General features: G+C 39.1%; 1 protein-coding gene across 3 annotated transcripts in view; it reads left to right on the forward strand.

The window, feature by feature from the left end:
- Positions 1 to 17,670, forward strand: part of RAPGEF2 (Rap guanine nucleotide exchange factor 2) — a 262,810-nt gene that overhangs the window by 118,854 nt on the left and 126,286 nt on the right. Inside the window, exon 1 of one of the 3 annotated variants that reach the window (XM_018061493.1) lies at positions 7,268 to 7,341. The exons of the other annotated variants lie outside the window; for them this stretch is intronic. Coding sequence (XP_017916982.1) covers positions 7,331 to 7,341 — 11 coding nt within the window. The 5' untranslated portion in view covers positions 7,268 to 7,330. Of the gene's footprint in view, positions 1 to 7,267; positions 7,342 to 17,670 lie in introns of those variants that run through there. 3 annotated transcript variants of the gene reach the window in all.

A 17,670-nucleotide genomic window follows, 5' to 3' on the forward strand; every position in this document is an offset into this window, starting at 1 on the left:
AGTGAGTCTGATATTTAAGGATAATTTTTACTTTATGATGACTTATTTTACATTTTATAGCTTTAAGCTGCTTAATGTGTCAGTTTCATTAAGATAAGTTTGCTATTTCTTAGGCATTTTCAGGTAATTTTAAAAACTCAGGCATTTCTCAAAATCTGTCCAACATTTTCCTATATTTTATTATTATATTTTTAGTTCAAAAGGGTACATTTAGAAAACCACCATTAAGTATTCATACTTAATTCAGTTTTACAAGTAAGAAAACTATTAATATTTTATTTCACTATTAATAAAACTATTAATATTTTATTCAGTCTAAATCATATATGGGATATGTGTGTGCATATGTGTATTTACATGTGTATGTGTATATATATCAGAAGTTTTTTACTGCCGTGGTTCTTTTTATAGTCTAAAATAATAATTATTATTCAGAATCTTGAGACCATTTCAGTTTACCACTTAGTCATCTGATGATCTTGGATTTTAACTTATATAATTTTGGAAGCGCAGAATGAAGTGTTATCTGCGATTAGCTTCTTCTGGGTTTTTAAATCATTATCCTATTTAAGTGAACTTTTTAAAAAATTGAGGTAATATCAATACACATTAAGTAAAATTTTGTATGTTAATTTTACATATAGTTAATGTGTGTCTATATCAATATATACACATATATAGTTAATGTTGTGTATGGAAGCATCATTGTGGCTAAAGCAGTGGTTTTATTATCTGTGTCAGAGTATAGCGTAGGTGCAGGAGACCTGGGTTTGATCCCTGGGTCAGGAAGATCCTCTGGAGAAGGAAATGGCAACCCATTCCAGTATTCTTGTCTGGAGAATCCCATGGACGAGGAGCCTGGTGGGCTACACCCCATGGGGTTGCAAAGAGTTGGAAAGGACTGAGCGACTGACGCACATGGTCCTTCAGATATATGGAGAAGAGCTACCTTATAATGATCCAAGCCTGAGCAGTATGTTTCAACTTTTCTTAGAAAAAGTGCTTGTGAGACAAAAAGTGAAAAAGATCCCGGATTAGAGTCCTTGTATTTGGCAATAAGAGGCTTCCCAAGTGGCTCGGTTGTAAAGAATCTGCCTGCCAATGCAGGAGATGTGGGTTTGATCCCTGGTTTAGGAAGATCCCCTGGAGGAGGAAATGGCAACCCACTCCAGTATTCTTCCCTGGGAAATACCATGGACAGAGGAGCCTGGTGGGCTACAGTCCATGGGGCCACAAAGGGTCGGGCACGACTGAGTATGCATTTGGCCATAAAGATGGTTAGGAGTAATGTGAACGATAACTGACCAAATTGGGCCAATTATTAGATTCACTTGGCTTAGGATGAGTACTATACTGAGGCCCTAACCCTGGAGACTTTCAGTCCCCACAATCTGGGTTGGACCTTAACCTCTCTTTTCAAAGCTCACAAGCAGGTGGTCAACCAGATCTTAACTGAGTAATTGGGCTAATGACTGTGGAACTAGTAAACACTGCAGTTTTATGATCAGTGAATGAAGAGATCCTGGAAGATGCTGTAAAGCTGGGACCAGAGACAGGAACCCTATCTCTATGGACCTGACTAGCGTTTTCATAGAAATAGAATTTGATAGGAGGTGCATGTGAGAGTAGTTTAGGAAGACTAATGATGGAATTTAGTGACTGGAATTACAGGGAAGGGAGAGGATGGAACAAAAGATGCTTTGAACTTGCATGTCGGGTAGTGTGCTGCCTTTGATAGCTACAGCATAATTTAGAGGGGTTGAGGTGGGTGGTTTAGTTTCAGAAAACTAAGATCATGGCATCTGGTCCCTTCATTTCATGGCAAATAGATGGGGAAACAGTGGAAACAGTGAGAGACTTTACTTTTTGAGGCTCCAAAATCACTGCAGATGGTGACTGCAGCCATGAAATTAAAAGACACTTGCTCCTTGGAAGAAGAGTTATGACCAACCTAGACAGCATATTAAAGAGCAGAGACGTTGCTTTGCCCACAAGGGTCCGTCTAGTCAAAGCTATGATTTTTCCAGTAGTCATGAATGGATATGAGAGTTGGACTGTAAAGAAAGTAGAGTGCTGAAAAATTGATGCTTTTGAGCTGTGGTGTTGGAAAAGACTCTTGAGAGTCCCTTGGACAGCAAGGAGATCCAACTAGTCCATCCTAAAGGAAATCAGCCCTGAATATTCATTGGAAGGAGTGATGTTGGAGCTGAAACTCCAATACTTTGGCCACCTGATGTGAAGAACTGACTCACTGGAAAAACCCCTGATGCTGGGAAAGATTTGAAGGCAGGAGGAGAAGGAGATGACCGAGGATGAGATGGTTGGATGGCATCAGTGACTCAATGGACATGAGTTTGAATAAACTTTGGGAATTGGTGATGGACAGGGAGGCCTGGTGTGCTGCAGTCCATGGGGTCGCAAAGAGTCAGACTCAACTGAGCGACTAAACTGAATTGAACTGAACTGAGATGGGTGGATGTCAGAGGTGAAGTGAATATGGTGGAGGGGCAGGTAAATAGGGAGAATACAGAGGCAAAAAAAGAGATGCTTATCAGGTCAGAAGGCTGTAGGGACAGGCTTTGACAAATAACTTTGCCTTACTATTCATTCCAATGTAAAATTATCTCATGTACTATTGTAAGCAAGCCGTGCAGTGTGTTGCCAATTCTGACATAAAAGGCATGCCAGATTTCATAAATCCTATGAATTTTATAAGCAAGATGGTATTCATATTTTATAAAACACAGTTTGAAAATGATGGTTTGGGTTGCCTCACTTTTTGGCTTCTGTCAACATTCATGAACATCTGTTTGTGTGGACGTGTTTTTATGACTTCTTGAATAAATCCTGAGAGTGGGATGGATGGGTTATGTAGCAAATGTATGTTTAACTTTGTAAGAAGCTGTCACACTGTTTTCCGTACCGGCTGACTGTTTTCCGTACCGGCTATAACATTTAGCCCTCCCACAAGCAGTTTGAGAGTTCTGGTTACTGCATATCTTCTGCAACACTTGGTATTATCTGTCTTTCTAATTTTAGCCACTTCAGCATATATATGGTGGTAATTACACTGTGGTTTTATTATGTGTTTCTCTGAAGACTGGTGTTGAGAATTTTTAATGTGTTAATTGGCCATTCATGTATCTTCTTTGAAGTGTTAGTTCACCCGTTTGAAACCATATTTTTAAGTTGGATTTTGCACACTAAAAAATTGAATTGACTGTCTTACTTTGGAGTATGTTCTTTATATATTCTGGGTACAATTCCTTTGGATGTGTTTTGCAAAAATTTTCTTCCAGTCCATGGCTTGGCTTTTTCTTAACTATATGTTTTAGAAGGAAAAACTTTCTCACCTTCATGAAGTCCATTTATGTCAGTATTTTCTTTTCTGGTTTCTACTTTTGGTGTCCTGTTTAAGAAATCTTTTCTTAACTTGATGTCATAAAGGTGTTCTCATGTTTTTCTTGTAGAGATTTAAAAGTTTCAGCTGTTCCATTTAGGCCTGAGATCCATTTTGATTTAATTTTATGTATGATATAAGATAAGCGTTGAGGTTTTGTTTATATTTTTTTGATACTGATATTTGTCTGTTCCAGAACCATTTATTGAAAAGAATATTTTTTATCCACTAAGTTACCTTAGCATATTTATTAAAAAATCAGTAGACTATCTTTGGGCTTCCCTCATAGCTCAGTTGATAAAGAATCTGCCTGCAAAGCAGGAGACCCCAGTTTGATTCCTGGGTCAGGAAGATCCACTGGAGAAGGGATAGGTTACCCACTCCAGTATTCTTGGGCTTCGCTTGTGGCTCAGCTGGTAAAGAATCTGCGTGCAATGTCAGGGACCTGGGTTTGATCCCTGGGTTGGGAAGATTCCCTGGAGAAGAGAAAGGCTACCTACTCCAGTATTCTGACCTGGAGCATTCCATGGACTCTGTAGTCCATGGGGTCTCAAAGAATTGGACACGACTGAGGGACTCTTCACACTTTACTTAGACTGTATTTGTTTCAGGTCTATTTCTGAACTCTCTTTTGTTCTGTTGACCAACATGTCAGTTCTTATACCAATACCCTGTGGTTTTATAGTAAAAACCACATAGTGTAAATCCCTCACCTTTTTCTGTATTAAAATTATTTAACTTTTCTATGTCTTTGCTTTTCCATATAAATTCTAAAATCAGCTTGTCAGTGTTAGGGTTTGATTAGAATAGTGTTGGATCTGTGGATCGGTTTGGGAGGGTTTGCTCTCTTAATATTGAGCCTTCCAAACCATGAACATGGTATAGCTCAGAATTGATTTAGGTCTTTTACTATTTTTCTTTGTAGGATTAAGTATCCTTTTGTGTTTTCAGTGTACAGCTCATGCATAGCCTTCATTAAATGTATTCCTAAGAATTTTATTTTTTGATGATACGTGATAAGTTTTTAACTACTTCATTCTATAAGAGCAGATTTGAAATAAGTTAAACAGTATTGCCAGGGTTACTGTTGGTAGAATTAGAAGGAACAATTATTTATAAAACAAGGAAAAACAGGATAAGTATGGTTTGTGAGAAATTCTCACATTTCATTGATATGAATTCAAGAAATTGACATTTTGTTACTTGATATCTTTGTGAGAAACTACTCATATGTGTCAATATATGCTTTTCCTTTCTTGGAAAAGTGTTCTTTTAACTTTCAAGAGTTTCATGAATGCAGTACTATTCAAGTGACCCTAATTGTTGTTGAGGTCCAATCTTACAAAGACGTGTGCTATTTCAGCATATTTTATGATACGTGCCAGATTTGGGGGAGGCTGGGCTTGGGTTTTGGTGCCATTTATATGAGCCTTAAAAGAATATCAGGTGTTTTGTTGCAGTTACTTGAGATGTTTGATTCTTGAGATAATTTAGGTTCTTATTGGTTAGGATCAATCTGAATTCATTTGAATTCATCTACCATTTTTCTTATTAGCAAGTTACATAGGTCTGTTAAGCTATTTCTTTTTTAAAATTAAAAAAATTATTTATATAATAGGCCACGCAGTGTGGCATGTGGGGTTCTAGTTCCTGACTATGGATTTAACCTGTGCCTCCAGCAGTGAAAGAACAGTTTTAACCCTTGAACTGCCAACTAAGTCCTCAGTTTTTTCTTAACTTATTTATTTTACTTGTAATGAATTTTATAAAAATAAGACTTCAGAGCTGAGAGCTTCCTTGCCTCTTCAACTTCTCCACGGCAAGCTTTGTGCAATGAAACAAGGAGCACCCTGTAACAAAGGCATTTTGGATAAGGCGTGCATCCAGAAGCTGAAGGGAGAGCTATATGGACCATAACTTTTATACAAACTGATCAGCTGCCATCTGTGCGCAAAGCCCTGTGATCAGCAGAGACCCGTTCATGCCACTGATGGCATTGAGTAGACTGATAGCAGCAGATCAGTTTAGCTGAGCTGTCCTCCAGCAGCTGGTCACGAGGACACAGACCCCACCAAAGTGTAGTCATCATCACTCTTCAGTCCTTTGCTGGGTACATTGTGGCAGGAGACAAAAGCTGCTTGCTCTCTTCACCCCCATACAGCAAGGTAAGAGCCACCTTTTTTCTCTATAAGGGAAAAATAAGGGCAAAAGCAGCCACTTTCAACTTTTCCCATGTTGTTTGGATGTAGATTTATGCTCATCTTTTCCAGGATAATTGTACCAGCCAGGTGTACAATTCAGCATCCCTTTGGTGGTTGAGAGTAGTGTGTGTAGTACAGGTTGGGTAAATGTCAGTAACAAAATCGCCCTACTCGGCACATCTAAGCATTTGACCTTGAAGACTCAGAGGAGAACAGACATTGCAGATTTCCCTACTTGCTCTTGACTTACAAGAGTGGATAATGAATTAATAGAAATTGATAAGGCGTGCCTGTCAGGCAGCTGCTGTGGTCATGAGGCTGGTATGCGGAAACAGTGCCCGCTTGCACAGCATGCGTAACTCTGAACCGCAGCCAGGAGGGGTGGGTGGGTCACTGAAGCAGGAAATTGGCCGCGAGAGGAATGCCGGCTCCCCACACAGGCTGCAGCCCGGTGCACCCAGGGAGAGAAAACACGGGCGATGGGGTGAGCTGGTGGCCGCAGAGACCCGGCTCCTCTAGGAGGAGGCAGCGCTGGTGCTTCAGAGGTACTGAAGACAGTGCAGGTTAGATTTTATTTTAAGGGATCAAAATGTTCATAGCGTTAAGTAGCAGATGTCTAGTTCTTCTATAGTTGAATAGACCACGGGGTACAGAGTGGGGAAAACATAAAACGTGGCTCTGAGGCCTTCCCCTAACAGTTTTTTTTTTTTTTTTTTTTTTTGCACTCTATTTTTATAAGCAAAGGTTAAATGTGGAGATTCGTTCTGCAGAGAAGCAAACCTCTGTTCATCTGTGCAGGGTGATGATTATTAGAATACTTCTAAATGAGCCTCCAAAGAAACTGCCAGTTTCATTTTCCCAAACAGTTACTTCTGAAATAGCTTGTTCCAAGCTACACTTTAAGAACCGTTTGTAATTTAGACACACACAACTTTAGTGTGTACTTGGTGTGTGTATGTTTTTAGTATAAATAACTGTTACTTGTTTTTTTTTGGGGGGGGGGCTTGTTTGTTAAACTAACGAGTGAGGACAAAATATTTTTTAAGAGATTAAGTGATGCCTTTCAAACCATTTTGCTCTTCTGTTAAAATGTATTGCTGTAGAGTCCACTGATTTTTGAGAATGGAATTGATTGCATCAGCAGTTACTTGTTGGATTTTTCTTTTTCTTAACTGTTTATTGCTGTTCTGCTATCTAAAGACAGTTTTTCATGTGAGTATTTTTGGTAAGTCCTACATGGATATTATTGGTTTTGGTTTAGGAGCATCAGGCCAGTCATTTACTTAGATTTTTAAGGAGGAAAGAACATTTTAGCAACTGTCTTCATTTTTTAGAAATGAATATATGAAGAATCGGTATCAGAGAATCACATATTCAAACATTCTGTAAATTAGGACTGCCCACCAGTGTAGGCTCAGTTTGATGGCTGTGTGGATGTAGCCTGACATGAAAAAGTTTACATTCCAGTACTGAGGAGTTGCATTCCACTGGGCAGTTCTGACGCACAGCAGGAATGCGGGGGCCCTTGTATACAAAGGGCAAGTTTAGGGACACTGACAGAAGAGGCTTCTGTGCTCAGCCACTCACTGCCTTTTGTAGACACACACACACACAGTGGTAGAAGCGCTCAGGACTCAGCTTGGGAAAATGTGGTCACAGAAGTGCAGGGCAAGGTGGCCTGACCTCAGAAAGAGCCTGCGGAACCCTGTCCGGTGGCTTGTGGGTATCTATGACAACTAGGTAAGATTTGATACCTGCAGACAACTGGTGCTTTCTTGTCGTGAACCGTGGACTTGAAAGCTTATCAGACTATTGACATTTTTTTTTTTATTTTACATTATATAGGAGACTACATTTAGTAAATTTTTTGTCTGCGTATATTTTAATTTTTAGTTCTGTAAGAAAAAAAAAGCTTAATGGGAATGAAAATCTGGATTGTTAAACTGTTTTTGGAACAACCATTCTTCAATTCGTGTTACTGAGGACTGTGAACATTTAGGTATATTGTGTTCGTTATGCTGCAGGTAGTCTTTTCATTAATCATTTTTTGTGAGTTTAACTTGTTAAAAAAGAAATATCACAGAGAACCAATAGGTTGGCCTAAAGTGAGTCTGCATCACTTCTGGTTGTCATCTTTGCGGGTTTAGTCTAAGATTATCAGGACGTTCTGAAATTACATTGAGATTAATAGTTGAAAGCCAGGCTATATGCTGTCCTTTGACAGAACAATTTAGAAGGATTTAGAGACTATAGTAATTAAATGTTCACACTATGTAGACTCAGAAGCCTAATGGTGTTCTTACAACACAAATGCCCTACTTCCCTGTTTCTCCTTATCTCTTTCTAACTTTCTGGACTTTTGTGAAAGGCTGGCATCAAGTGTAGAAAGAGCTAACAGGTTTTTAACTATTCAGACCAAGTCTTATTGATAACTGTTACCTACTTCTCTTTTTGAAAGACGGTTAAATATTTGTGTCTTATACACAAATGCATGTGTACATAGAAAGGCTGAAGTTGCCAGAAGACAATTTAAAGAATTTAAACTCAGAGTTTAAAAACAGCTATGTCACTTTAAAAATTAAGGAGCTTAAATTTTAAAAATATCTTTGTTTATCTTGGAACATCATGTTATGAGTGCCATTTCAAAGAAGCAGATGTGCTAGTAGTTGAATTTCTGGCAGCAGCTGCCTGAGGAGGCTTGGTTTTTATAGATTTGACTTTCAAACTTTTGACTCTCCCAGGGTAACCCTCAAACACTTGATGTCATTTGTAATTTTGCTGAATTCGAATTGCTTTCTGAATTGCAAAAGCTGATTTGTCTTTTTCACTCAACTACCCAGTGAGTGAGCCAACCTCTGAGAATCCACCTTTCCACAGAGCTTGGTTTCCCGCTTGTTGTTGCATTTATGCTTTACAGGTAAATGTGATGCCCTGTAGCAGTATTCCTGAGGATGTCTGGGAATTATTACTCATACATGTCAAGCTTAGCAAGGACCAGAGTTTTTATATTTTTGAGTGTGGAAAAGGGCTGTTAAAGAAAGGGAGAGAAAGGGTGAGGTCAGTGTGGGATCACAGAACCATGCCATGAAGCCTGATGGTGATTTGGGGCATCTCTTTTAACCTATTCTGAGGTAGGTTGGCTTTGTTTTCCCACTTATGGAATGAAAATTGAACATTTCTCATGAGCAGAGTAGGATGGTGGGTCATACATATTAAAACTCCTTGGGGGCCTTTTTCTAAGTCACAGTGTTTGAGGGCCTTTGATGTAGCACATTGGATTCTGGCATACCTTCATGTGTGAAGCTGAAGGGGAAAAAAAGGCCAGGAGACCCTGTACCGTATGATTTTCTAAGTTTTTTCCTCAACTTGGACATTCAAGAAATCCATTTTGGTTTTGAGATGCATTGTAGTCAGCAAATATGACCTTTTTATAGAACTCATAGTTCGCTGTTCTGCCTGTTATCACCAACCTCTTGTGTACTCATCTTCCATAGATTATAAACTAAGAATAGGGGTGACATTTAGTGAGTTTCTTATAACCTCTGTGTTGATTGCATAGTTTATGAGTTTGAGCAAACTCTGCGAAATAGTGAAAGACAGGGAAGCGTGGCGTGCTGCAGTCTATGGGACTGCAAAGAGTCGAACATGACTTAGCAACTGAACGATATTGATTATGTGGTTTGTGTCCAGTAAGTTTTTGGAAGACAAATAGGCAGAATTGTACCTGAGTGAGCATCTTTCTCTTTCTCCCACTTTGTCCATATGTATATGAAGACTGGGCTGGCACAATGGGGATACCCTCTAATTTATGACCAGGAGTAAAATAAAAATGGAATAATTCTGGGTGAAAGAAAATGTCGGTATAATTGACTCTTCAGAACTGACTTCAGGTTACCAGGGATGAAGGATGGAAGATAAATTAGGAATTTGGGGCTGAATATATACACACTATTACATGTAAAATTGGACTTCCCGGGTGGTGCTGGTGGTAAAGAATCCACCTGCAATGCAGGAGACACAGAGACAAGAGTTTGATCCCTGAGCTGGAAAGATCCCCTGGAGTAGGAAGTGGCAACCATTCCAGTATTCTTGCCTGGAAAATTCCATGGACAGAGGAGCCTGGTGAGCTACAGTCCACGGGGTCACAAAGAGTCAGACATGACTGAGTGACTGAGCACATATATTAAATGGATAAACAAGACGAACCTACCGTATAGCACAGGGAACTCTGGTCAGTATTTTGTAATAACCTAAATGAGAAAAGGATTTGAAAAAGAGTAGGTAAATGTGTAAGTATAACTAAAACGTTTGGCTGCACACCTGAAGCTAACACAATATTGTTAATCAAGTACACTCCAATATAAAATAAGAACTATAAGCAAGGAAACTATAAGCAAGGTTAAAAGACAGCCTTCAGAATGGGAGAAAATAATAGCAAATGAAGCAACAGACAAATAATTAATCTCAAAAACATACAAGCAACTCCTGCAGCTCAATTCCAGAAAAATAAATGACCCAATCAAAAAATGGGCCAAAGAACTAAACAGGCATTTCTCCAAAGAAGACATACAGATGGCTAACAAACACACGAAAAGATGCTCAACATCACTCATTATCAGAGAAATGCAAATCAAAACCACAATGAGGTACCATCTCACGCCAGTCAGAATGGCTGCAATCCAAAAGTCTACAAACAATAAATGCTGGAGAGGGTGTGGAGAAAAGGGAACCTTCTTATACTGTTGGTGGGAATGCAAACTTGTACAGCCACTATGGAGAACAGTGTGGAGATTCCTTAAAAAACTTGAACTAGAACTGCCATATGACCCAGCAATCCCACTGCTGGGCGTACACACCAAGGAAACCAGAATTGAAAGAGACACGTGTACCTCAGTGTTCATGGCAGCACTGTTTATAATAGCCAGGACGTGGAAGCAACCTAGATGTCCATCAGCAGATGAATGGATAAGAAAGCTGTGGTACATATGCACAATGGAGTATTACTCATCCATTAAAAAGAATACATTTGAATCAGTTCTAATGAGATAGATGAAACTGGAGCTTATTTTACAGAGTGAAGTAAGCCAGGAAGGAAAACACCAATACAGTATATTAATGCGTATATATGGAATTAGAAAGATGGTAACGATAACCCTATATGTGAGACAGCAAAAGGGACCCAGATATATAGAACAGTCTTTTGGACTCTGTGGGAGAGGGAGAGGGTGGGATGATTTGGGAGAATGGCATTGAAACATGTATATTATCATATATGAAATGGATTGCCAGTCCAGGTTCGATGCATGAGACAGGGTGCTTGGGGCTGGTACACGGGGATGACCCAGAGGGATGGGATGGGGAGGGAGGTGGGAGGGGGGAAAGATTTGAAGTAAAATAAAAAATAAAATAAAAAAATTTTAAAAAGATTTCAAATATTTTATTAACCTTTGTTTACCATGTCTTCATATCTTCCTAGTTCTTTCACCCATACCTCTATCACTTAATTGCAGGCTTAGTATAGAAAAGAGATTGATTCCAAGTTAATCAGTGGTGTAGTTCAGTCATCAAACTTAACTTCCTTTGCCCCCAACATGGGTTCTTTTTTGGGCAAAGTGGAGTTACTACTTTTTTTTATTGAAGTCCTGAATTTTGCCAAAAAACTCAAAACCCCTAAAACAAACAAAAGTCTTGATAAGTTTCTCTGAAAATACATTTTTAAAGAAATTGTGGATATGCTCATGTGTATCACATAAAATATGTCATTTTAATCATTTAAATAGTGTTACTTACAATCACACTATTGTGCAATTAATTACCACTACTTGTCTCCAAAACTTATGTTCCATAGCTCCAAACAGAAACTTTGTAACTGTTAGGCATTCCCCTAACACCTGGAAACCTCCTTTACTTTCTGTCTTTATGAATTTGCCTATTCTAGATATCTCATGTAGGTGGGCTCTTATACAATATTTGTCATTTTGTGACTGGGTGTGGCACTTAGCATAATGCTTTCAAGTCTTATCCATGTTGTAACACTTATGAGCTCTTTAATCCTTTTTATAGCTGGATAATATTCCATTGTCTGTATATATCACATCTGTTTATCCACTCATCTGTTGATGGACATTTGTGGCGTTTTTCACCTTTTGTTATTGCAAAGAGTGCTGCAGTGAAAACTGGTGTACAAATGTTTGGGTCCGTATTTTTAATATTTTTGGATGTTTATCCAGGAGTGGAATTGCTGGGTCTTCTGTTAATTCTGTGTGTAACTTTTGGAGGAACTCCCAAACTCTTTTTCACAGTTGTGGCACCATTTTACATTTCCACAAAGGTTCCAGTTTCTCTTCAACACTTGCTATTTAAAAAAAAAATTACTATTATAGCCATTCTAGTATCTCATTCACATGCAGTATCAGATGTGAAATGGTATCTCATTGTGAGTTTTTGTTTTGTGTGTGGTGTGTGTGTATGTTTAAGATTTGTTTAGTTTTGGCTGTCGGAGTCTTTGTTGCTGTGCTGGGGCTTTGTCTAGTTGCTGCAAGTGGGAGCTGCTCTTTGTTTGGGTGTCCGGCTTCTCAATGCAGTGATTTCTCCTGTTGCTGAGCATGGGCTCTAGGCACATGGGCTTCAGGAGCTTTGTTGCTCGAGGCATGTTGAATCTTCCCAGATCAGGGATTGATCCTGTGTCCCCTGCATTAGTAGGTGTATTCTTAACTGCTAGACCACCAGGGAAGCCTGTTTTGTGTTTTTATTTATTTTTCTGTAGAAAGCATAGCCAAGATTTATTAAGCTGTAGTACACTACAGTCGGGGAGGGAGAGTGGACAACTTGGTGAGTAGCTCCTTGTGTTTTTGATTTACTTTTTTCTAATAACCAAGGATGTTGAGCAACTTTTCATGTGCTTGTCAGCCATTTGGAGAAAAGTCTATTCAAGTCCTTTGCCTATTTTTTAATTGGGTTGTCTTTTTGTTGTTGAGTTGTAGGAATTATGTACTCTGGATCTTAAACCCTTCTCAGATATATGCTTTACAAATATCTTCTCCTATTTTGTAGATTGTCTTATTCATTTCTTGATAATGTCCTTTGCACCAAAGTTTTTAATGTTGATGAAGTTCAATTTATTTAATTTTCCTTTTGCTGCTGATGCTTTTGATATCATATCTGAGTCCATTGTCAAATCCAAGGTAATGAAGACTCATCCTTTTTTTTTCCCCCCTTAGAGTTTTATCATTTTTGGCATTCTTACTTAGTCAGTGTTCCATTTTTAGTTTAATTTTGTATGTCATGAGTTGTAGGGGTCCAGGTTCATTGTTTCAGTGTACTACTTAAGCCAGTAGTTTGCAGCTTTGTAGTAAGTTTTGAAATCAAAAGCATACTTTCTCTGACTTTGTTGCTTTTCAAGATTGTTTTGGCTAATTAGGGCCTCTTGCATTTTTGTATGAATGTAAAGATTGCTTTTTCCATTTCTGCAAAAAAAAATATTTTGGGGAGGATTTTGATGGGGATTCCATTGAATTTGTAGGCCACTTTGTGTAGTCTCTTTGTTGTTCAGTTCCTAAGTCATGTCCAACTCTTTGCAACCCCATAGACTGCAGCATACCAGGCTCCTCTGTCCTCCACTATCTCCCAGAGTTTTCTCAAAGTCATGTCCGTTGAATTGGTAAAGATATCTAACCATCTCATCCTCCATTGCCTCCATCTTTTGCCTTCAGTCTTTCCCAGCATCAGTCTCTTTTCTAATGAGTTGGCTCTTTGCATCAGATGGCCAAAGTATTGGAGCTTCAGCATGAATCCTTCCAATGAATATTCAGGGTTGATTTCCTTTAGGATTGACTGGTTTGATCTCCTTGCAGTCCAAGGGACTTTCAAGAGTCTTCTCCAGTACCACATTTTGAAAGCATCAGTTCTTCGGTGCTCAGTCTTCTTTATGGTCCAACTCTCACGCCTGTACATGACTACTGGAAAATCCATAGCTTTAACTATACAGACTTTTGTCAGCAAAGTGATGTCTCTGCTTTTTAATGTGCTGTCTAGGTTTGTCATAGCTTTGCTTCCAAGGAGCAAGTGTCTTTTAATTTCATGGCTGCAGTCACTGTCTGTAGTGGTTTTGGAGCCCAGGAAAATAAAATCTGTCTCTGTTCCCACTTTTCCTCCTTCTGTTTGCCATGAAGGGATGGTACCAGATGCCATGTTCTTAGTGTTTTGAATGTTGAGTTTCAAGGCAGCTTTTTCACTCTTCATTATTATTTAATGTACTTATCCAAATGCCCGGAGAGATGAAGTGACTTGCCCAAGATCACACAGCTAACTGATTCCAAGTCAGTAAGGGCTTACTATGTCTTAGTTCCTCTTCACTTTCTGTCGCTAGGGTGGTATCATCTGCATATCTGAGGTAGTTGATATTTCCCCTGGCAATCTTGATTCTAGCTTGTGAGTCATCCAGCCTGGCATTTCACACGATGGATTCCTCATGTAAGTTAAATAAGCTGGATGACATTATACAGCCTTGTTGTATTCGTTTCCCAATTTTGAATCGGTCCACTGTTCCATGTCTGGTTTTAGCTGTTGCTTCTTGACCTGCATACAGGTTCTTCAGGAGACAGGTAAGGTGGTCTGGTACTCCTGTCTCTTTAAGAATTTTCCACACTGTCAAAGGCTTTAGTGTAGTCAGTGAAGCGGATGTACATGTTTTTTTCTGGAATTCCCTTTTTTTCTCCATTATCCAACGAATGTTGGCAATTTGATCTCTGGTTCCTCTGCTTTTTCTAAACCCAGTTTGTACATCTGGAAGTTGTTGGTTCATGTACTATTGAAGTATAACTCGAAGGATTTTGAGCCTAACCATGCTAACGTGAAATGAGCGCAACTGTATGGTAGTTTGAACATTCTTTGGCATTGCCCTTCTTTGGGATTGGAATGAAAACTGACCTTTTTCAGGCCTGTGGCCATGCCTGTTTTCCAAATTTGCTGGCATATTAAGTACAGCACTATAACAGCACCATCTTTTAGGATTTGAAATAGCTCAGTTGGAAGTTCATCACCTCCACTAGCTGTGTTCATAGTAATGCTTCCTAAGGCCCACTTGACTTCACACTCCAGGATGTCTGACTCTAGTTGAGTGACCACATTATTGTGGTTATCTGGCTCATTTAGACCTTTTTAGTATAGCTCTTTTGTGTATTTGTGCCACCTCTTTTTAATCTCTTCTTCTGTTAGGTCATTTTTGCCCCTTATGGAGCCCATCCTTGCAAGAAATGTTACTTTGGTATCTCCAATTTTTTTGAAGCTATTGCTTCTCATTCTATTGTTTTCCTCTGTTTCTTTGCATTGTTCATTTAAGAAAGCCTTAATTATAAGACTTAAAAACAAAAAAGATTGCAGTTGATAGGAGTAACTTCATTTCTGACAGTCACACCAAGGAACATGTGGAGGAGAATTTAGTCAAATGACTTTGGAACAGTCTTTCTGTTTCTGACTTTCCTTAAAGCCCTCAGAGATTGTGAAGTGAAGTGCAAGTCACTCAGTTGTGTCTGACTCTGTGACACCCATGGACTGTAGCCCACCAGGCTCCTCTATCCATGGAATTCTCCAGGCAAGAATACTGGAGTTGGTAGCCGTTCCATTCTCCAGGGGATCTTCCCAACCCAGGGATTGAACCCAAGTCTCCCACATTGCAGGATGATTCTTTGCCATTTGAGCCACCAGGGAAGCCAGGGATTATAGCTGTACTTTTAAAATTAACCAAGTTCTTATTTAATCTGTATCATTTCTAAATTTCCTTAAGTCATGATTTTAGCAATCTAAATAATACCAACTTTCAGCTGCTGTTAATAAGACTGAATGAAATATTCTTTTAATTTATGTCTCTGGCTTTACAGGAATCCCTTTGGTTGTCCTTAAATTTTTCACTGGAAACTTTTCAGCTCTGTGGTTTTCCCCTTAGATAGCCCAGTGCTCTATTGTAGATGTATGTGGTTTTCTATGATGGTATGTATGGTAATTTTCAGGTTTTATTTTTCCTAGTTTGTCTTTCCTTTTGAGGTGTATCTTCGTTTACTATTTGTTATGTATTATGTATGCAGTTTGCTGTGCTAATGACTTGAAAGACTTCTAGCTTTCATTTGACTTCTAACTGAAACCTGAGAACCCTTTGTTGTTTGGTCTTACATATATTTGATCACTTTCCACAGACAGTATTTCCTTGTGCAGATTGGGTCCTTGCTGCTGTATTACATGCACATAAAACTTTATAAAAATGTCTTGCACTTTATTCTTACTAGCTTTGTTTTTGTGCTGTACTATCTAAATGTCTGTGTCATTTGTAAACCTGAAGATTCTATCCAGTTCTTTCTACTAAATCATCTAAATATTTAAATGAATCTATCTTAGTGTCTCCTATATGTCTCTATCTGGTTTTCTTTTTTCTTTTTTTGGCTGTGCCATGTGGCTTGCAGGATCTTAGTTCCTTGACAGGGATCAAACCAGGGCCTGGAAAACACAAGAGTCCCAACCACTGGACCACCAGGGAATTCACCGTTCCCCGCCCCCGCCTTTTTTAAAAATCTCTATACTTAAGTTTTCCAGTATCATATTTTTAAAAGTTTATTTATATAAAACTTGATCAAACCTTAGTAAATAATGGTGCTTACTTTCTTTTGTTCATATATTTTTTTGAGTCAAAGAATCAGATAATAGAAGCAGAAGTATTTTGTGGCTTAATGGTTTGTAGCTGACATATTTCATTCCTACCTTATAGCTTCTGGATTGTAAGCCAAGAGTAACTGTTCTCTGCAGTGGAGCCAAAAGGCCTTGCATTAGCCCAGTGAATGAATTCATGAACTATACCTGTCTCTCTCTCTCCCTGTTTTGTTTTGTTTTGTTTTTTGCTACATTAGTCAGCTTGTGGGATTGTAGCTCTCCAACCAGGGACCTAACCTGCACCCTCAGTAATGAAAGCCCAGAGTCTTAACCACTGGACAACCAGGGAATTCCCTAAGCTTTGTCTGTTTTGAGGCCACTCTTTCCTTTTGGGTTCTTGACTGTGTTTGAAACAATAAATTTTTGGATAAGTGATATAATTTATTCTCCCTTGGTAGAGTGTGTTCTCTGTGTATTTGCCTTTTCCCCCTCAATGTAGTCAAAGAATTAATCTGACGGGAGTCTATTATTTCTCCTATGGTTTACATCTTTGTGACAGTCAGTAGAACTTGAGTCTTTTGTGGCTCCAAAAGAGTTTCGTTAGGTTTTAGCACAGCTCACTTTGTAAAAGGTGTAGAAATGTGTTTTTTTTGGTAGCACATTTTAGGGGATGCAGACTTTTCATCCCTAAAGTAATAGTGTTGCTGCTGCTGCTAAGTCACTTCAGTCGTGTCTGACTCTGTGCGACCCCATAGACAGCCCACCAGGCTCCCTCGTCCCTGGGATTCTCCAGGCAAGAACACTGGAGTGGGTTGCCATTTCCTTCTCCAAAGCATGGAAGTGAAAACTGAAAGTGAAGTCGCTCAGTCGTGTCTGACTCTTCGTGACCCCATGGACTGCAGCCTACCATGCTACTCCGCCCATGGGATTTTCCAGGCAAGAGTACTGTAGTGGGGTGCCATTGCCTTCCCCGAAGTAATAGTGTTAGTGCAACTAAATATGTGAATGTCACCTCAGCCATAAAGTTCTGTTGAACTAGTAGCTAATTGGTAAGAGGATTAATAGCCTTAATTCTGAAGTAATAGTGCAACTAAATATGTGAATGTCACCTCAGCCATAAAGTTCTGTTGAACTAGTAGCTGATTGGTAAGAGGATTAACAGCCTTAATTCTGAAGTAGGGAGTTGGTGGTGTAAGAAATACCATAAAATAAATACCATGTAGTTGATTCATACGAATGTTACTACTTTTTTTTTGCTAAAATTTATAAGCAACTCAGTTCTAGCAGTTAAAAAAATAATTTATATTTTTGGCTGCACTGGGTCTTTGTTGCTGCTTAGACTTTCTCTGGTTGCAGAGAGTGGGGGCACTCTGTGGGTGCATGTGCGGGCTTCTCATTGCGGCGGCTTCTCTTCTTGCAGAGCGTGGGCTC

Source organism: Capra hircus, chromosome 17 (genome assembly GCF_001704415.2).
Source record: "Capra hircus breed San Clemente chromosome 17, ASM170441v1, whole genome shotgun sequence".
Classification (NCBI taxonomy): Eukaryota; Metazoa; Chordata; class Mammalia; order Artiodactyla; family Bovidae; genus Capra; species Capra hircus.